The sequence below is a fragment of the Saimiri boliviensis genome, chromosome 13 (assembly GCF_048565385.1).
Source record: "Saimiri boliviensis isolate mSaiBol1 chromosome 13, mSaiBol1.pri, whole genome shotgun sequence".
Taxonomy (NCBI): Eukaryota; Metazoa; Chordata; class Mammalia; order Primates; family Cebidae; genus Saimiri; species Saimiri boliviensis.
In genome coordinates this window covers 106,685,239-106,706,339 of record NC_133461.1, presented here as the reverse complement: position 1 = coordinate 106,706,339, position 21,101 = coordinate 106,685,239, and the positions used below count along the sequence as shown (strand labels likewise).

The 21,101-nt window shown below is 38.3% G+C and overlaps 2 protein-coding genes across 2 annotated transcripts; both read left to right on the top strand.

The window, feature by feature from the left end:
• Nucleotides 1-5,286: 5,286 nt before the first annotated feature.
• On the top strand, nucleotides 5,287-7,424 carry DEFB108B (defensin beta 108B). Its single transcript, XM_003944188.2, has 2 exons — nucleotides 5,287-5,344; nucleotides 7,134-7,424. Exons 1-2 carry the CDS (start codon nucleotides 5,287-5,289, stop codon nucleotides 7,295-7,297), a joined length of 222 nt encoding a protein of 73 aa, XP_003944237.1. The 3' UTR covers nucleotides 7,298-7,424.
• Nucleotides 7,425-15,256: 7,832 nt separating this feature from the next.
• Nucleotides 15,257-20,466, top strand: DEFB130B (defensin beta 130B). Its single transcript, XM_003944187.1, has 2 exons — nucleotides 15,257-15,311; nucleotides 20,285-20,466. The coding sequence occupies exons 1-2, from the start codon at nucleotides 15,257-15,259 to the stop codon at nucleotides 20,464-20,466; spliced, it is 237 nt and encodes a 78-aa protein (XP_003944236.1).
• The last annotated feature ends 635 nt before the right edge of the window (nucleotides 20,467-21,101 follow it).

The window sequence follows — 21,101 nt, the reverse complement described above, 5'->3', positions numbered from 1 at the left end:
TTGGTTGACTCATTTTCTCCATTGTATTTTTGGTCTTTGCCAACTGGTTTGTTTTCTGTGCTTAGTGTTTCTTTCAGGAGCTCTTGTAGGGCAGGTCTGGTGGTAATGAAATCTCTCAGTAATTGCTTGTCCATATAGGATTTTATTTCTCCTTCACATAAGAGGCTTAGTTTGGCTGGATCTGAAATTCTGGGTTGAAAGTTCTTTTCTTTAAGGATGTTGAATATTGGCCCCCACTCTCTTCTGGCTTGTAGGGTTTCTGCCAAGAGATCTGCTGTGAGTCTGATTGGTTTCCCTCTGTGGGTAACCTGACCTTTCTCTCTGGCTGCCCTTAGCATTTTTTCCTTCATTTCAACCCTGGTGAATCTGACGGTTGTGTGCCTTGGGGTTGTTCTTCCTGAGGAATTTCTTTGTGGAGTTCTCTGTATTTCTTGAATTTGAATGTTGGACTGCCTTGCTAGGCTTGGGAAGTTCTCCTGGATAATATCCTGGAACGTGTTTTTCAGCTTGGATTCATTCTCCCCATGATATTCAGGTACATCAATCAAGCATAGATTAGGTCTTTTCACATAATCCCATATTTCTTGGAGGCTTTGTTCACTTCTTTTCACTCTTTTTTCTCTTGTCTTGCCTTCTCTTTTATTTAATTGAGTTGATCTTCAGTCTCTGATATCCTTTATTCTGCTTGATCGATTTGGCTATTAAAACTTGTGTTTGCTTCACATAGTTCCCGTGCTGTGTTTTTCAACTCCATCAAGTTGTTTATGTTCTTCTCTCAGCTGGTTATTCTAGTTAGCATTTTGTCTAACCTTTTTTCAGGATTTTTTATTTCTTTGCATTGAGTTAGAATGTGTTCCTTTAGCTCAGAAAAGTTTGTTATTATCCACCTTCTGAAGCCTGTTTCTGTCAGTTCATTACACTCTTCCTTTGTCATGTTATGTTCCTGTGTTGTTGAGGAGTTGTGATCCCTTGAAGGAGAAGAGGTGTTCTGGTCTTTGATGGTTTCATCTTTTTTGCACTGGGTTTTTCCCATCTTTGTGGATTTACCTGGCTGTGGTGTCAGGGAGCTGCTTGATGAGGTCGCTTCTCTGCCTGTCAAGGTGCTACTGGGTTTCTAGGGACTCCTTCAGTTTACTAGGGAAGCTTCCTGTGTCCTTTTTGTTTATACTGGGAGATTAGGCCCTCTATTTCCACTGGCCTGTAAGCACTGCTGGTTGGTCAAGAACTCTGTCCCATTGCTAAGTAGGCTTCCTGTGTTTTTTATTAAAACATGTAGCCCAGTCCCACCTCTCTAGTGGTGGGTTGTGCTTTTCCTCCACTGGGCTGGATCATTCAGGGTTCAGCTCAGACTGTGGCACCGGCTACACAACACTCTAGAGTCAGAGCTTCAGCCCTCTGGAGTTTGTGGGGAAGGCCCAGCCACAGCCAGCCTTCTCCCCCTTTCAGCTTCCTCTCTCTCCAGTCATGGGGTAGGGACCCTCTGCGCTGCTCCAACCATCCTCCCGCTTACAGCTCCCTCTCTCTCTGGGAGTGGGGAGGGGGCGATAGCTTGGTCTGCAGGCTCTGTCAGCAGCTTTTGGGCTTATGCGTCTGTTTAGGCCTGTGCATCAATCCAGGACACCATCCTGGACTATTATTCAACTCCATGCTTGTAATTCCTGGTGCTTGACTGGCAAAGATCCCCTTTCTGTGTATTGCTGAGGCTTTGTGGGAAGCACTACATCTGGGGGGGAGCCTCTGACTTGCCAGTCAGATGCACTTTCTGGGTGAAGCAGCAGCCCTCCCCACCTTGCTCTACCTTGCCTGGGCTTTGCTCACCATAGGACCAGATCCATGAAAATGCCCCTGGTACCTTGGCTGGAGCTAAGAGATCTCTGGATTTCTGTGTCTCTCTCGCTGGGTGTTGTGTGCCGGAGTTGTGTCTACTTGGCCATCTTGGAGTTGGCTGTTTGTTCTTTGAGACAGAGTCTCACTCTGTTGCCGGGCTAGGGTGCAGTGGTGAGATCTCGGCTCACTGCAACCTCCACCTCCCTGGTTCAAGCAGTTCTCCTGCCTCATCATCCCAAGTAGCTGGGAATACAGATGCATGCCAACACGCCTGACTAATTTTTGTATTTTTAGTACAGATGGAGTTTCACCATGTTGGCCAGGATGGTCTTGATCTCTTGACCTCATGATCTGCCCCCCTCAGCCTCCCAAAGTGCTGGGATTACAGGTGTGAGCCACTGCACCCAGCCTATTCTAAGGTTTTATGTGTGGAAGCACCATGCCCTGAAACAAAAGATTGATTTTTAAAGTGCATCATGAACACTGCATACAGAGTTTGTGTAAAAGGAGAGATGAAAATCTCACATGCTTTAAAAAGAAATATGCAACTTATCTACATACAATAAAATAAAATTTAAATAACAGCAATAGAAGACACAATCTGACATCTGAAAATCAAGGTAGAAATCTCTTTTAAATAAACTTGGCACAATTTTTAAAATAAGTTACGAACAATAATAATACCTGAATATAGTACGTAAAGGTACCAATACAACAAAGCTAAAACAATATCCCTAGAAAAATTATTTGCTGTACATTAAGAAAATAATCTAAGTACTTATCTTAAGAAGGTAAATGAATAAAGTTTTAAAATTCCTTGAAAAAATCTATGAAAGGAAATTAATCTGGAGAAGCAGAATATAATTTAACTGTAAACCACACAAATAGAATTTAAAAGTAAGTAGTAGCCAACATGCCCAGCACAAGTTTCTGTGATGAAAGAAATGCCCTGTATCTGCCTTGTCCATTGCAGTAACTATCGCACATATGTAGTCACAGAATTTCTAGTTTGGCCACTCATTTGGCTATTACTACTGAGGATATGGCATTTAATTATCTAATTATAATTAATTTACAGTGTATAGCCACATGTGACTAGTGGTTCCTATACTGGACAACGCAGATCTACAGTCTTGGAGGAGATGATTAAAATAACGAGATGTAGTCAAAACAAAAGTGGATACATATACACCATGGAATGTTAAGAAGCCAGAAAAAAGGAATGAGATCGTGTCCTTTGCAGGAACATAGATGGAGCTGGAAGCTGCTATTCTCAGCAAACTAACCCAGGAATAGAAACCCAAACACTGCATGTTCTGACTTATAAGTGGGAGCAGAACAATGAGAACACAAGGACACTGGGTGAGGAACAACACACACCAGGGCCGGTTGGAGGTGTTGGAGGCAGTGGGAGGGAGAGCATCAGGATTAATGGCTAATACATACATGCAGTGGAATGTTATTCACTGTTAACGTAATCATGAAACCCTGTCACTTGTGACAACGTGGATGACTTGGAGAGCATTATATTACATGAAATAGGCCAACCGCAGAATGACAAATACTGTATGATTTCACTTGTATTTGAAATCTAAAATAGACAAACTCACAAAAGCAGACGGAATGGTGGTTGCTGGGGCCGAGGTGCAGGAGAAATGGGTAGGTGTGGTTGGAGCACAAAGTCTCAGATGTAGCCCATAAACAAGTTCTGGAGGTCTAGTTTATAGCACAGTGCTTATGGCTAAGAATATTCTATTGCATACTTAAAATTTGCTAAGAGGGTAGATTTTATGTTAAGCATTCTTCCCAAAACAAATAATAATAACAAGGGGAGGGACTTTGAGAGATGATGGATATGATTATAATCTTGATGGCGGTGATGCATTCGTGGTGTATACTTATCCCCAAACTCACTTAGATTAAATATGTACCGCTTTCTAAATCTACTCATATCTCAACAAAGTGGATTTAAAAACAGAAATGAAAGGGGGTTGGTTAAAAAATTTTAAAGGAGGGGTAGAGTTTCCCTTGTTTTTCTCTCTTGGCTTTTTACTTTCCTGCTGCCTGGAATTCAAAAATGATAGGTGGAGACTGAGCAGTCAAACTAATGCCTCTTCTCAGGTAGAGCAGAGCAGACGGCGGGAAGGAGCCTGCATCCCTAATGACTTTGGCAAATATCTGTACTAGCCATGGTAGCTGTAAATTTAGATTTAAGTAAGAGAGAAATAAATTTCTGTCTTGTTTAAGGCACTTTGTTCAGACAGTAATTTCATACACACATACTGAATATGTGTTTCTTGTGAGTAGGAAGAACGTTGATGGCATATGGATCATGACAGGTGTTCAACCATGTGGGACGATGCTGATTATGATGACAATGGGGACAAACAGCATCGAATAATAAGCAATGAAAAAAAGCGGCTTAATAGTTGTGTATGGTTACTTTATTTAAAGATTCTGCTGCTAATATTCAATGTATTTACATGCTGGTGAGAGTTTTATTAGATGTAAACTAAGAAAGTTTACATTATTTAATAAAAAATTCTCGATCAACTTTAAAAACAATAAAAATGTTGGTAGATTAAACTAAGCATCTGTGTTGCAAAGCAACTCTCCCAGCTGGTCTTATGCAGAGTAATGATCAAGAATCCCCTGATCTAGATTCAACAGATCTCGATATTTATCGGTGCTATCAAGATTGAAGGAAGACAGTTTTCGTGACTATATGCATACCTCCAGTTAGCAATAGATCTAGAGATCTAGAACTCAAATTCGGACCTCCTCCTTCTTTGTGCAGTGGACTTTTGCTGTTCTGTTTTGTTCCACTTGGTGAAGAAGATTTAAGAATAAATGACCACATGATTCAACTCCCTCCTCAGCTCTGAGGAATATAACCTTGTGCTAGCAAGCAAGAAGCTCACACAGTAGTGGATGAGGCAAATATATGGTTAGTAATCTAACATACAAGGCAGTTAGCACTGTGACATTAACAAAGCACTTTCGGGGTTCAGACCAGGAGTGAGGCGGAGATTCATTCTTAGCAGGGCTAGTAAAGTCTGGGAAGTGTTCACTAACAAAATATCTGGTCATTCGCCAAACCAACTGGTTTCTCGACACAGCCTAATTTACTGTAACAATATAAATGGTTGTTTGTTCATGAACTTTCATCGTTTGCCAAAATGTTTGTAGCTGATGTTCCCATTTAACAAGGTTTTCTGGTCAAAACGGTGCACCCACATCATCCTAATGAAATGGCTGTCCAATAAAAAAAAGGACTCTCAGTCCTCCCATAAAAGCGATTTTGCATGCATAGAACACCTCTATCTATGAATATCCCTAATGAGGTACAGAAGGACACTTATTGTCCAAACACAGACATTCCACTGGTGCTAGACAGCCCCAGACGGAAGTTTTCTCTGCCTCCTGGAAATGAAGCCAAGCTTTCTTCTTTCTTCAGCAATGAGGTTTGCTGTCCTCCTCTTCACCATGTTCTTCTTTATGAGCCAAGTTCTACCAGGTAACAAAATAAACTTGGTAAGAGTAAAGTGTCTAACACCTTACAGGGATTCAATACTCAAAGAGAAATCACCATCACCTATGATCAGAAAAGGGGGTCTCCTAGGAAATCTGGAAGACGCGTTGGCTGAGAGGCCTGTAGCCACCTAATTCACTAATTCTCTGTAGCAACTCAGTTAGATGAAGTCAATGGTATTTCAAGTGTTTGAAACCCTCTTACTCCATCTCTAAATTAGGCAAGTTTACTAGCAGTTACTAGACCTCAAAAATTAAAAATCAGGCATTATTCTACTAAATTTTGGTCTCTAAAACTCCTCTACTTTCTTTCAGCAAAAGTTAGTTACCCTAAGACACTGGCGTAAGAGCTGTGCTAAAGCTATGGTAGGCTCAGACAGAAGGGATTGGTGGGGGAAGTGTCTGAAAATATTACTATAATCTAAGACATCTTTAACCTATTGCTCCCCAGTACTGCTGGCCTCTGGGGCCTGACGTTTCCCCGTAAGGCTCCATCTCAAACCCTGGCTTTCCCTCTTCCTTCTCAGCATCTAGTCTTGTCATGTAGAACTTAAACACAGGGACCAGGGATGACTCTGCCACAGAGTATAGCCCACCGCATTCAGCACGCGAATATTAATCACAGGCATAAGGCCCCTTGCACAGACATGCTTCGGAGAAGTATGTGTAGGACTTCTTGGATTTGCCCAGGGAGGTTACCAGACACCCAAAAGAGATCAGAAAATTTTCTAGAACTCCTGAACATGTATATTCAAGGAAAAATAAGCAACTTATTGCCTCTATTTTTGCTGTTTTATAGAGGAAAAAATTAAGGCCCTGGAAACTGAAGTGCTTTTCCCAACAGTGGGGTAAATGTCAGAGTCAAGGCTTTGTTTTTACATCCGGCTTTCCCTACACATCCCACCCAAGGATTCTGTTGTGCTGTTCCTTTGTGTGAGTCTCCAAAGCCTGGTTTAATACAACATATCAAGTTATTATATATTATATATGTTTCACTCTTAATATATACAATGGTTTCTAGAGAAAGATTGCAACCTCAAAGACCAGTGCCAGAGATATAAGAAGTGAGTGAATGAAGTCACAGGATGTAACAAGTATTGGCACAGATATATTTGTGTATTAAATACATAGGAATATTGTTCCCTTCCCAAAAAAAAAATCCTCTCTAACAATTTATTTAAAGTATATTATCTGTTAGGTCTGCATTTCGGTTCTACTTTTGAAAGATACATATACTATAACCTATCATATATATATATATATATATATATATATATATATATATATATATATATATATAGTGTGTGTGTGTGTGTGTGTGTGTGTGTGTGTGTAGAAATAAAAAGAGAGGAGGCAAAAGAGACTTTCTTCTCTTTCATTCCAGGAAAATCTGTAGTACAAGACATTATATTTTTTAAAAGACTGATATCTCACATCAGTTTTAGGTGATAGTAAGGAATAAGAAAGATGAATGAACTGAAATGTGCATGCTCTAGGACTTGCAAAGCAGAGCAGGCTGCTTACCGCCAGCCTTTTGTCATGTAGGTGGACCCAATATTCTCGGATTTCTCAAGAACACCAAAAAATCCAAATTGTTGTGTGACAGCAGGTTTTTAAGTGTTTAAAAAGTTAAATAACAACACAGCAAAAAAAAAAAAAAAAAAAAAAAAAAATCCACCAAGATTATTCTCAGGCACTGCCCCCTGTGTTCATGTAATTCAATACAAAGTAAGAAAGACTTATGAATGGTTACAATAACCCTCTTCTGTGTGCAGTCAGGGGCAAATTCAAGGAGATCTGTGAGCGTCCAAATGGCTCCTGTCGGGACTTTTGCATCGAAACAGAAATCCATGTTGGGAGATGTTTAAATAGCCGACCCTGCTGCCTGCCTCTGGGGAATCAGCCAAGAATTGAGAGTACTACACCGAAAAAGGACTGAAGCCTGTTTTTTGGACATTTTAGGTCCTGTTTTCCTCTCCTCTCCTGCCCTCCCCCTCTTCGCTTTTCTCACAGAGATTTTTATTGAATCCTCAATAAAGAATAAAGCAAAACCAGCGAGCACAAAACCTCTTTTGAAAGTTTATATTACTGGCCAGGCACGGTGGCTCAAGCCTGTAATCTCAGCACTTTGGGAGGCCAAGGCAGGTGGATCACAAGGTCAGGAGATTGAGACCATCCTGGACAACATGGTGAAACCCTGTCTCTACTAAAATACAAAAATTAGTTGGGCATGGTGGTGGGCACCTGTAATCCCAGCTACTTGGGAGGCTGAGGCAGGAGAATTGCTTAAACCCAGGAGGCGGAGCCTGCAGTGAGCCAAGATCAGGCCACCTCACTCCAGCCTGGGCAACAGAGTGAGACTCTGTCTCAAAAAAAAAGAAAAAAAAATTTATATTACATGTTATGACTTGATTACTGTTTGGTTTTCAGTATCCTATCTGATCTGCAACTAAGTATCACATATGAAGGAAAGATACAGTCATTTTCAGACAAACAAATGCTAAGATAATTTGCCATTACCAAGCCACCACTGCAAGAACTGCTAAAAGGAGCTCTAAATCTTTAAACAAATCCTGGAAACACATCAAAACAGAATCTCTTTAAAGTATAAATCACACAGGACCTATAAAACAAAAATACAAGTTAAAAAACAAAACAAAATTCCAGCACTTTGGGAGGCCGAGGCGGGTGGATCACAAGGTTAGGAGATCAAGACCATCCTGGTCAACACGGTGAAACCCCGTCTCTACTAAAAATACAAAAAAAAATCAGCTGGGCATGGTGGCACGTGCCTGTAATCCCAGCTTCTTGGGAGGCTGAGGCAGGAGAATTGCCTGAACCCAGGAGGCGGAGGTTGAGGTGAGCCGAGATCGCGCCATTGCACTCCAGCCTGGGTAACGAGTGAAACTCCGTCTCAAATAAATAAATAAATAAATAAATACCAAAAAAAAAAAACAAAGTTTGCAGGCAGCAAAGAGCATGATGACTGCAATAGTACCTCACGTTTCAATACTAATGTTGAATGTAAATGGCCTAAATGCCCCACTTAAAAGATGGGGAACCACAGAATGAATAAGAACTCACCAACCAACTAACCAACTATCTGCCGTCTTCAGGAAACTAACCTAATGTATAAGGATTCACATAAACTTAAAATAAATGGGTGGAGTGAAGAATACAAACAGGGTAAGTTAAAAACCACAAGTCAATGTTCTTACTGAGACCAGACATTTTGGTTGAATTAGCACTCCCTAGATTGCTGAAAACCTTTGGTTAGTTAGTTTGTTTTTTTAAATTGCATTTTAGGTTTTGGGGTACACGTGAAGAACATGTAAGATTGTTGCACAGGTACACACGTGGCAGTGTGGCTTGTTGCCTTCCTCCCCATCACCTATATCCAGCATTTCTCCCCATGTTATCCCTCCCCAAGTCCCTACCCCCCATGGTCCCTCCCCCAGTTCCCCCCACAGGCCACAGTGTGTGATGCTCCCCTCCCTGTGTCCATGTGTTCTCGTTGTTCAACACCCGCCTATGAGTGAGAAAATTTGGTGTTTGATTTTCTGCTCTTCTGTCAGTTTGCTGAGAATGATGGTTTCCAGGTTCATCCATGTCCCTACAAAGGACACAAACTCCTCCTTTTTTTTATGGCTGCATAGTATTCCATGGTGTATATGTGCCACATTTTCCCTGTCTAGACTATCATTGATGGGCATTTGGGTTGGTTCCAAGTCTTTGCAATTGTAAACAGTGCCACAATGAATATTCATGTGCATGTGTCCTTATAATAGAATGATTTATAATCCTTTGGATATATACCCAGTAATGAGATTGCTGGGTCAAATGGAATTTCCATTTCTAGGTCGTTGAGGAATCGCCACACTGTCTTCCACAACGGTTGAACTAATTTACACTCTCACCAACGGTGTACAAATGATCTTATTTCTCCACATCCTCTCCAGCATCTGATGTCTCCATATTTTTTTAATAATTGTCATTCTAACTGGCCTATGATGGTATCTCAATGTAGTTTTGATTTGCATTTCTCTAATGACCAGTGATGATGAGCATTTTTTCATATGTTTGTTGGCCTCATATATGTCTTCTTTTGTAAAGTGTCTGTTAATATCCTTTGCCCACTTTTGAATGGGCTTGTTTGTTTTTTTCTTGTAAATCTGTTTTAGTTCTTTGTAGATTCTGGATTTTAGCCCTTTGACAGATGGGTAGATTGCAAAAAAATTTTCCCATTCTGTTGGTTGCCGACTCACTCTAATGACTGTTTCTTTTGCTGTGCAGAAGCTGTGGGGTTTGATTAGGTCCCATTTGTCTATTTTGGCTTTTGTTGTTGATACTTTTGTTGTTTTAGTCATGAAGTCCTTGCCTATGCCTATGTCCTGGATGGTTCTGCCTAGATTTTCTTCTAGGGTTTTTTATGGTGTTAGGTCTTATGTTTAAGCCTTTAATCCATCTAGAGTTAATTTAAGTGTAAGATGTCAGGAAGGGGTCCAGTTTCTGCTTTCTGCACATGGCTAGCCAGTTTTCCCAATACCATTTATTAAACAGGGAATCCTTTCTCAATTGCTTGTTTTTTTCCGGTTTGTCCAAGATCAGATGGTTTTAGATGTGTGGTGTTGCCTCCAAAGCCTCTGTTCTGTTCCATTGGTATATATCTCTGTTTTGGTACCAGTACCGTGCTGTTTTGATTACTGTAGCCTTGTAGTAGAGTTTGAAGTCAGGTAGTGTGATGCTTCTGGCTTTGTTCTTTTTGCTTAGAATTGACTTGGCTATCATGTGTGTACCTATGCAACAATCTTGCATGTTCTTCACATGTACCCAAAAACCTAAAATGCAATTAAATAAATAAATAAATAAGTAAATAAATAAATAAACAAAAATTTAAAAAAATAATTGACTTGGCTATGCAGGCTCTCTTTTGGTTCCATATGAAGTTTAAGGTGGTTTTTTCTAGTTCTGTGAAGAAGAACTAGCTTGATGAGGATAGCATCAAATCTATAAATTACTTTGGGCAGTATGGCCTTTTTCATGATATTGATTCTTCCTAACCATGAGCATGGAATATTTCTCCATCTGTTTGTGTCCTCTCTTCTTTCATTGAGCAGTGGTTTGTAGTTCTCCTTGAAGAATTCCTTTACATTCTTTGTTAGTTGTATTCCTACATTTTTTATTCTCTTTGTAGCAATTGTGAATGGTAGTTCATTCTTCATTTGGCTCTCTTTAAGTCTGTTATTGGTGTATAGGAATGCTTGTAATTTTTGCACATTGATTTTGTATCCTGAGATGTTGCTGAAGTTGCTTATCAGTTTCAGGAGATTTTGGGTTGAGGCAATGGGGTCTTGTAAATATATAATCATGTCATGTCTGCAAACAGAGACAATTTGACTTCCTCCTTTCCTAACTGAATACCCTTTATTTCTTTTTCTTGCCTAATTGCTCTGGCTAGGACTTCCAATGCTATATTGAATAGGAGTGGTGAGAGAGGGCATCCTTGTCTCGTGCCAGATTTCAAAGGGAATGCTTCCAGTTTTTGCCCATTCAGTATGATATTGGCTGTGCTTTTGTCATAAATATCTTTTATTATTTTGAGATACATTCCATCAATACCTAGTTTATTGAGGGCTATTAGCATAAAGGGCTGTCGAATTTTGTCAAAGGTCTTCTCAGCATCTATTGAAATAACCATGGTCAAGTAGGCTTCATCCTGGGGATGCAAGGCTGGTTCAACATACGCAAGTCTATAAACAGTTAGTTTTCAGAGTTCTATAAAGCTTTGACAGTTGTTGCCAGTTTTTTAGTAGATTTTATAAAGATAAAAATTTTGAAAATTTTTATTCCATTTTTGCTGATGTCACTACACCACATTTTTATTACACTATTTGTACCATATAATGTATTTATTATACTATTATAATTACTTATTAATCACAAGAATTCCCAATATTGAAAACAAACAATAAAATTCTGGTAATTTTAGTAGAGATCATAATGGATTGAACAATATAAAACTGACATTTCTTAAATTGAAAAAAATTAAAACTATTGGCACATTGTATTTTTCAAAAGGGCATTTTCAAAAAGTATAGTTTTCTAAAAATATATATTCCATCCCACAAAGTCTTTTTATAATGTAACATTGATGCTCCTCCACTGAGAGGTAAAGTCTATATTCCCTCTGTTTGATCTGAGGCAAATCTTTGTAACTGCTTTAACTAATAAATACAGTGCAGACGATGCTTTCTGACTTCTCAGGCTACACAATAAAAAGTTATATGACTTCTGTTTGTATCTACTTCTCAGGAACCCCTAGTTGAAAAGACTGGAAATCCTAGCCAGAGCAATCAGGTATGAGAAAGAAATAAAAGGCATCCAAATAGAAAGAGAGGAAGTCAAACGATCTATCTTCAAAAGTGACATGACTCTGTAAGGAGAAAACGCCATAGTCTCTGCCGAAAGGCCATAGATCTCATAAACAACTTTAGTAATGTTTCAGGATGTAAAATCAATGTAAAAAAAAATCAGCAGCTATAATCTCAGCACTTTGGGAGGCCGAGACAGGTGGATCACGAGGTCAAGAGATCGAGACCATCCTGGTCAACATGGTGAAACCCCGTCTCTACTAAAAATACAAAAATTAGCTGGACATGGTGGCGCACGCCTGTAGTCCCAGCTGCTCGGGAGGCTGAAGTAGAATTGCTTGAACCCAGGAGACGGAGGTTGCAGTGAGCCGAGATCATGCCATTGCACTCCAGCCTGGGTAACAAGAGGGAAACTCCGTCTCAAAAAAAAAAAAAAAAAACCAGCATTTCTGTACACCAATCTGTGAGCCACACCAAGAACAAAATCCCATTCATAATAGCTGCAAGAAAAACTAAAAATACCTAGGAACACAGCTAACCAAGAGGATGAAAGATCTCTAAAAGGAGAATTATAAAACACTGCTGAAAGCAATCAGATGACACAAACGAATGAAAAAACATCCCATGCTCAAAGATAAGAATCAATACTGTTACAATGGCCATACTGCCCAAAGCAATTTACAGATTCAGTGCTATTTCTATCTAACTATTAATGACATTTTTACAGAATTAGAAAATCCTGTTCTAAAATTTATATGAAGCCAAAAAAAAAAAAAAAAAAGAGTCTGACAAGTGAAAGTAATCCATAGCAAAAAGAACAACACCGAGGCGTTACACTATCCAACTTCAAACTATCTGACAAAGCTGCAGAAACCAAAACAGCATGGGACTGGTACAAAAGCAGACACATGGACCATTGGAACAGAATCTCTATTCCAGAGATAAAGATTGCTGTAACACAAAAATAAACCTGCACACCTATAACCATCTGTTCTTTGACAAAGTTCTTCCCTGTTCAATAAATGGTGCTGGGACAGCTAGCTAGCCATATGCAGAATGAAACCGAATGCCTACCTTTCACCATATACAAAAAATTAACTCAAGTTGGATTAAAAATTTAAATGCAAGACCTCGAACTGTAAGAATTCTAGAAGAAAATCTAGGAACCACATTTTAAACACTGGCCTTGGGAAAATGATGCATGACTAGGTCTTCAAAAGCAATTGCAAGAAAAACAAAAATTGACAAGTGGAGCTGAATTAAACTAAAGAGATTCTGCAGAGAAAATAAATAAATAAATAACTTTTAACAGAGTAAATAGCGAACTACAGAATGGGAGAAAATATTTGCAAACTACGCATCTGATGAAAGTCTAATATCCAGAATCTGTAAGGAATTTAAATCAACAAATACAAACAAAAACCTTTATTTAAAAATTTGGCAAATGTGGACACTTGTCAAAAGCAGACATACAGAAAGAGAGCCAACATATTTTTTTTAATTCCCAATATCACTAATAACTAGAGAAATGCAAATCAAAACCACAATGAGATGCCCTCTCACACCAGTCAGAATAGCAATTTTTAGAAGTCAAAAAATAACAGACCCTGGGAGGCCTTGGAGAGAAGAAAATTGCTTATTTACTGCTGGTAGAAATATAAATTAGTTCAACTACAGTGGAAAGAAGTCTCAAGATTTATCAAAGAACTTAAAATAGAAGCATTATTTGACACGGCAATCCCATTATTTAGTACATATCGAAAGGAATATAAATGATTGCACCGTAAAGATAGATACTTGTGTATGTTCATTGCAGCAATATTCACAACAATAAAGACATGGAATCAACCTAGATGCCCATGAACAGTGGACTAGATAAAGAAATTGTGGTACATATGTGCCATGGAATACCATGTAGCCATAAAAAAGAACAAAATCGTGTCCTTTCCAGCTGCATGGGTGCAACTGGATGCCATTATTCTAAGCAAACACAGAAAGAGAAAACCAAATACCACATTTTCATACTTAAAAGTGAAACATAAACACTGAGTGCACATGGACACAAAGAAAGGAATGATAGACACTGAAGCCTACTTGAGGGTGGAGAGTGGGAGGAGGTGAGGATATTAAAACTACCTATTGAGTAATATGCTGAATACCTGGGTGACAACATTATCTGTACACCAAACCCCTATGACACACAATTTACCCATGTAACAGACCTGCACATGAACCACTTGAATGAATTACGTAAACAAGAATGAGGGCATAAACAAAAAAAGACTTTACTTAACACCTTTGTCAAAATCATTGCCCATGTGTAAATATGTACGGTCTTATCCATATGCAGACCATTCATATGATGGTCTTATCCTTGAGTCTCTATTATGTTCTGTTGAACTATATGTCTCTACTTATTCCAGTATCACAATGTCTTGATTAATGTAGCTTTGTCTTGAAACAAGGCAATCTAAATTCTCCAGCTTTGTTCTACTTAGAAAAATTATTTTGAATATAACTCTTTTGCAACATTTTTGCAAACAGAAATTTATTGAAATAGATTATTAATAAAGAGATAAATTGGTGAATGCTCATAAATATGTCATGAAAATGATCAAAAGTAGTGAAATAAAAGCTATATAAGTGACATATATATGTATATAGATTTTTCAAAAAAAGACTTACATCATATACGAAAGTTTACAAATTTTAAAAAGTATCAATTCAGGGAAATGTGCCAATAAGGAATTGAACAGAAGGTAAATTTGTTTTGGGTAAAACTGGATTTTGGTCAATAGATTCTTGATGAAAGGCATACTCTCAAGCTTTCAACATTTTGTTGCTATGTGGTGGGTTAGGGTGAAAGATTAGGGAGTCTCTTTAGGGACAGAGTCTTTTGACAGGAGCTGTGCCCTTTACTCTGTCTTTTATCTTTCAACTCTCCTGATCTTATTCAGCTTGTTGGATGAGATAATTATACAAAAGATCAATAATGATGAAAAACTATTTGTTTTCAATGTGAATTAAGCATATCCACCTTTCAGATGTGATTAAGAACACTGTACACAACTGATAGCCTCTCTTTTAAGGAATAACTTAATTTAAAAACATAGCTTCTCATAAATGAACCTTAGATAATACTCTTGTCCCTCTTGCAAAAAAAAAAAAAGGGGGTGTATTATGAAAATGTTTTTTTACAAGCCCCAGGACTTTTACAATAAGGATGTTCTGTACTCACATGCCCTTACTTCTTGGCCCCATTCAAAAAAGAAAATTAAAGGTATTAACTGTGGTGAAATTGAGAGCCCATAAAAAAGGAAAGGGCTACCCATCTGGTTTCCTATAATTAGGTTAATTTGTCACCAAATTTAGAGACTCTAGGGTTTGGAGATATTCCAACGGAAGCTATTTTATTTCCCTGCTGTTAAGCTTCACTGACTAAGAGGAACCTCAGGCCCCCAGAAGTAGATAAAAGCCCCTGTGTTCCACCAGCCCTGCTCACTCACCTCTCTGTTGGGTATTCAACCATGAAACTCCATTCCTTTATTTCTGTTCTCCTCTTTGTGACTTTAATACTAAAAGGTAAGATGGTGAATGATTATAGAAGTCTATTGGGATGCCCAGATCATAAGAGGTCTATTGAGAGAATTATACTGTGGCCATCCTAACTCAGACCCCAATTCACAGCCTTAGGAATTCAGAAATCTAACATGCTTATCTTCTTTGGTACTAATGAATCCAAAATTAAGAAGCAGGACACGGAGTAATTTCAAAAGAAAATGGGGGTTCAAGAGCTCCATAATTAGAAAATGGGACCAAAATAGAGGTAGTGGTGTAGAAGTTTTGATATGTGATTTACGGGTTAGTGAATACAGCAAATAGCAATCATCAAGGCCTCACTCTCCAGAAAGGACAGCAGAGATGACAGCCCTTGGCTCAGACTTGGTAGTGAATGGAAATGATGTAGAGTCTATTGGTGAGGAATATTCATGAAGGGTAGCAGTTAGGCAAATAAGACACAGTTCAACAAGAAAGTGTTGCATCGAATTATAAAAGGCCAATAGAAATTTGGGAGCAGGGGAATTTAGAAAAAGTATAAACAGTAGCATGAAGCTTCAGTGGCAAAATTTTCAGCATAAGACAAATAATATAGAAAACATTTTAAGACTCTTAGTTGCATTCTTAAGGTCCGTGATTCAGAAGTTTAAATATTAAAATGTAGAATCAAATTTAAAAGGGAATATAGAATCAAACATCATCTGGATGTTTCATCCAGATCCTAGTAAGTTTCTGATAAAATTGTTATCTCCCCTGTTAATAGTGGGATGTTCATATCACTCAAAATGAATGTGGTCAATGAACAAAGATCTCTTCCATGCTTTATCTCTGAGATTCTTTTTTAAAATAATTTCAACTCATATTGTAGATTCAGGAGGTACATGTGCAAGTATATTAGGTTGGTATAATGTGTGCTGTGAGGTTTGGGATATGATGACGATCCCATCACCCAGGTAGCGACCATAGTACCAAATAGTCAGTTTTTCAATCTTTGTTCCCCTCCCTCCCCGCTCTAGTAGTCTCTAGTGTGGACTCATCTTTGTGTCCACGAGTATCCAATGTTTAGCCTCCACTTATAAGTGAGAACATGCAGTATTTGATTTTCTATTTCTGTATTGATTTGCTTGGGATTACACCTCCAGCTGCATCCATGTTGCAGCAAAGGATATGATTTTGTTCTTTTTTATGGCTGCATAGTATTCTATAGTGTATATGTACCACATTTTCTTTATCCAATCCACCATTGATGGGCACCTAAGTTAATTCTTTGTCTTTACTGTTGTGAGTAGTTATGTGATGAACATGGGAGTGCATGTACGTTTGGGGTAGAATGATTTATTTTCTTTTGGACAATATCCCCAGTAATGGGATTGCTGGGTTGAATGGTAGCTCTGTTTTAAGTTCTTTGAGAAATCTTCAGACTGCTTTCCACAGTGGTTGAACTAATTTACATTCCCACCAACAGTGTATGTGCATTCTTTTCTCCAGGCCTCAACTGCATCTGCTAGTTTTTGACTTTTAATAATAGCCATTCTCACTGGTGTGGGACAGTTCTCATTGTGGTTCTGATTTGCGTTTCTCTAGTGATTAATGATGTTCTATTTTTCATGTTTACTGACTGCTTCTATGTCCTCTTTTGAGAAGTGTCTGTTCGTGTCTTTGATGTCTTTTTCCCACTTTTTAGTGGAGTTATTTGCTTTTTGCTTGTTTATGTACATTTCCTATAGATTCTGGATATTAGATTTTTGTCAAATGCATAGTTAGCAAATATTTTCTCCCATTCTGTAGTTTGCTGTTTACTCTGTTAATAGTTTATTTTTCTGTGCAGAAGCTCTTTAGTTTAATTTGACTCCACTTGTCAATTTTTGTTTTTGTTGCAATTGTGTTTGAGGACTTAATCATAAATTATTCCCCAAGGCTGATATCTAGAATGGTGTTTCTTAGGTTTTCTTCTAGGATTCTTATGGTTTGAGGTTTACATTTAAATATTCAATCCATCTTGAATTAATTTTTTGGTGAAAGATAGGCATCCAGTTTTATTCTTCTGCATGTGGCTAACCAACTATCCCAGCAACATTTATTGAACAGGGAGTCCTTTTTTCTGTTGTTTATTTTTGTCAATTTTGTCAAAGAGCAAATAATGTGCAGATTTATTTCTGGGTTCTCTATTCTGTTTCAAAGGTCCATGTGTCTGCTTTTACACCAGTCCCATGCCGTTTTAGTTACTGGAGCCTTGTAGTATAATTTGAAGTCAAGTAGGATGATGCCTCCAGTGTTGTTCTTTTTGCTTAGGATTATTTTGGTTACCTGAGCTATATTTTGGCTTCTTATGAATTTTAGAATAGCTTTCTTCTATTCTGTGAAAAATGTCATTGGTAGTTTGATAGGAATAGCACTGAATAAATTGCTTCGGGCAGTATGACCATTTTCATAATATTTATTCTGCCACTACATAACAGGGCATGTTTTTCTGCTTGTGTCATCTATGATTTCTTTCAACAGTGTTTTGTAGTATCCCTTGTAAACATCTTTCACTTCCTTGGTTAAATGTCTTCATGGGCATTTGATTTTTTGTGTAGCTATTGTAAATGGGATTGCATTCTTGACTTGGCTCTGAGGTTGAACATTATTGGTTTATAGAAAAGCTACTGATTTTTGTACATTGACTTTGCATCCTGAGACTTTACTAAAGTTGTCTCTCAGGTCTAGGATCCCTTTGGCACAGTCTTTAGGATGTCTTAAGTGTAGAATCATACCATCAATAAAAAGAGACAATTTGACTTCTTTTCCTATTTAGATGCCTTTTGTTTCAAAAGGCTGATTGCTCTGTCTCATGCTTCCAGTACATATTGATTAGGATGGTGAAAGAGGGCACTCTTGTCTGTTCCAGTTCCGATATTCTTTTAAATGCAATCAAAGCTACTCAACTGTTTAATCTTAACCTACTCTGTGGACATGTTGAGACCTACCTCACATATGACTCCCTGCTTTTGAAGGAGCTTATGCAATTCTCCTTTGGTTCTCAGAAGATGCCATTGGTCAGAAGGTACAATTGACGTCAGACACACTTGTGGTGGCATCTGATATGAAATTATATGATGGTAATGATTTCAAATTAAAATAAAACTTAATGGTAATTGTTTTTATTTTAGGAATAGAACCCATGTACAGATACAGAATGTGATTTTACTACGATCACATAGGTAGTAGCAACATTGCAGCTAAAATCAAATCTCTTTAATCTGGGTCAGTGTTGCTGTTTTAATCAATCCGTAGGTGTGGATATGCACACAAAAATGATAACTCTGATTTCTGTCAGACTTTTTTCTCAAAATCTTCTGATTATATATTGGGGAAACCAAGGAGATTTTCTGCTGTATTTGACAACACGGATGAACCTGAAGGACATTATGCTAAATGAAATAAGCCAGTCACAGAAGACAAATACTGCATGATTCCACTTATATGGGGTACCTAAAATAGTCAAACTCATGGAAGCACGTGGTAGAATGGTGGCTGTTAGGGACTGGGAGGGAGGAGGAAATGAGGAGTTGCTGTTTAACCAACTGCACAATGCAGTTAAACCCGCACCTTCCATAACTGGCTGGTGAGACTTCAAGTCTCTCTCTGAAAGGCAGCCACTTTGTCTTCCACAGTAGTCTTGGGGAAAAAAAGAGATAGTATTACCAGATATTATCCAACTCTCCCATCATGACATTCTCTTGCTGCATAGAAACCCTGAGTTTACGGACCGCTCATCTGATAGTAGAGTATAATACCAGACTTCACTAGGTGGAAGCTTCTAACAAGGGTGGAAGACAATCTTGCACAGGTTATGAGCACTCAGTTTCAAAGGCTGCATTGGTTTTTCTGGCTTTGGATCTATTTCTACAAAATAGAGAAACAGTAATGATAGCATAGTTTAAATACAAAACAATAACAAACTATAACAAAAAGATTCCGAGCTGAAAAGGCCATCAAACTATTAGTCACATGCAGAAGCAAAGAAGCAAGAGGTAGAATGTTAGAGGACAGTAAAAATAAGATCCAGGTGTGTTAATAGGATGGTTCAGGAACCAATGTCTGTCAATGAACATAAACAAAAGTGTTTTTCTTATATGACATCTGCTGTGATCCACAGTAGGAAAAATAAACTATGGTTGTGCTAAGAAGGCAAGAGAAACGAGAGTAAGCATAGAGCAAACTACTGAATTAGAGCACACCCATAGCCATATGCTTCTCAACAACCAAATAAATAAAAGAAAATGTGGATACACTTCAGGGAAAATACCTTTTAGCTCTGTGAGTAATTCTCTCCACGTATCTATCTATCTATCTATCTATCTATCTATCTATCATCTATCTATCTATCTATCTATCTATCTATCTGTCTGTCTGTCTGTCTGTCTTATTTATCTATGAGGCATTGAGCAACATAGGAAAGGTGTTTCTTACATAGTCCTGAAGTGGGGAAATTAGTTTAGATAAAATCTAAAGGATTGATAGGGTTTCTTTAAAAGGAGCTAAAGACGCAACCCTGCACCATTTGATAAGAGTGATGTACACACAGAAGGGAAGGTGGAGGGACATACTTTTTTGAAACTGTTTCCTAGGGGGGCCTTGTTGGTGTTTGGTACAAGACAATTCCTTAGGTGAAAAATTCAGTAATTCTGTGCTTTACCCACTAAATACCAATGACACCTTCCCTAGTCATGGCGGCAAGAACAAAAGGTTCCACACATTTCCAAATGTACTGTTCCAAGGGAGGACAATCCCTTTAAAGGTTTTTAGAAATTTGCCTATTTCCTTCAAGGTGTATATAATCTGCAATCTTAGCTCCCCTCCCATAAAAAGGCACCATTTTTGTCTATGTGTCTGATCCTTTTTTATAGACAATGTTTTCTTTTCTATCCCAAAGTCATTCTTCTGGGGGTTAATTGTTTTATGCGCATTTCCAACAGTGAATTAATGATGTTCCTAAATCTCTTCCTGTGTAGGAAAGACTGGCGTTATTCCAGGACAAAAACAGTGTATTGCTTTGAAAGGGGTGTGCAGAGAAGCCAGATGCAGCACATTAGATGATACCATTGGTATATGTAGTCACGAAAAAAAATGTTGTAGAAGGTGGTGGATACTTGAGCCCTATCCAACTCCGGTTCCCAAAGGAAAATCTCCTTAGGTGGGAGCAAACTTTAAGCCCTTTGAACTCTAGAATTGATGGATACATTTTGCAGACTTCTGTTTAACATAATTTCTTATTGTTCATTGACTGGAAATAAATGTTGTCCTAATCCCACATGTACTGACTGACTCCTGGAGCGTTTCTTCTTCTTGATGCACATTCAAGCCTCTTAAGAACTATAAGAATCAATAATAGAGGAATCCCATACCCTACAGGTGTTTATTAAAAAAGTAAGCGTCTAAGAAAAAAATAAAGATAATAATGTTAAATATGTAAAACAATGAGAATATGCAGTCGCAGTAGGCAGTGTTTGATTATTTGAAGTGGAAAGTCAGCCTTCTTCCTCATCTGGTTCTGAACAAATATCATTTTCATTACTAATAGAGACCTACTTAGATAACATGGGTCAACGTCTGCTAATGATGCCACCTTGCTAACATTGCACCTGAGAATTAGGCACATGACCATTCTAGTCATTCCAGCACGTGAAGCTGGTCTCCCCTCTACTGCCCTCTGCCCCTAGAGAAATAGAAAAGAAGATCTGCGTTCTGCAAGTAGGCTCACTAGGAGGAGCTGTAGAGCTGAAGAGTTGCTAAGTCAGCATGCCTGGTTCGTTCTTTCCAAACTCTCAG

Excerpts from the sequence above, each read along its gene's own strand:
- DEFB108B (XM_003944188.2), top strand. The coding sequence starts at position 5,287 with ATGAGGTTTGCTGTCCTCCTCTTCACCATGTTCTTCTTTATGAGCCAA. Across the intron at positions 5,345-7,133 it reads TATGAGCCAAGTTCTACCAG|TCAGGGGCAAATTCAAGGAG; the intron begins GTAACAAAATAA and ends TTCTGTGTGCAG.
- DEFB130B (XM_003944187.1), top strand. The coding sequence starts at position 15,257 with ATGAAACTCCATTCCTTTATTTCTGTTCTCCTCTTTGTGACTTTAATA. Across the intron at positions 15,312-20,284 it reads TGTGACTTTAATACTAAAAG|GAAAGACTGGCGTTATTCCA; the intron begins GTAAGATGGTGA and ends CTTCCTGTGTAG.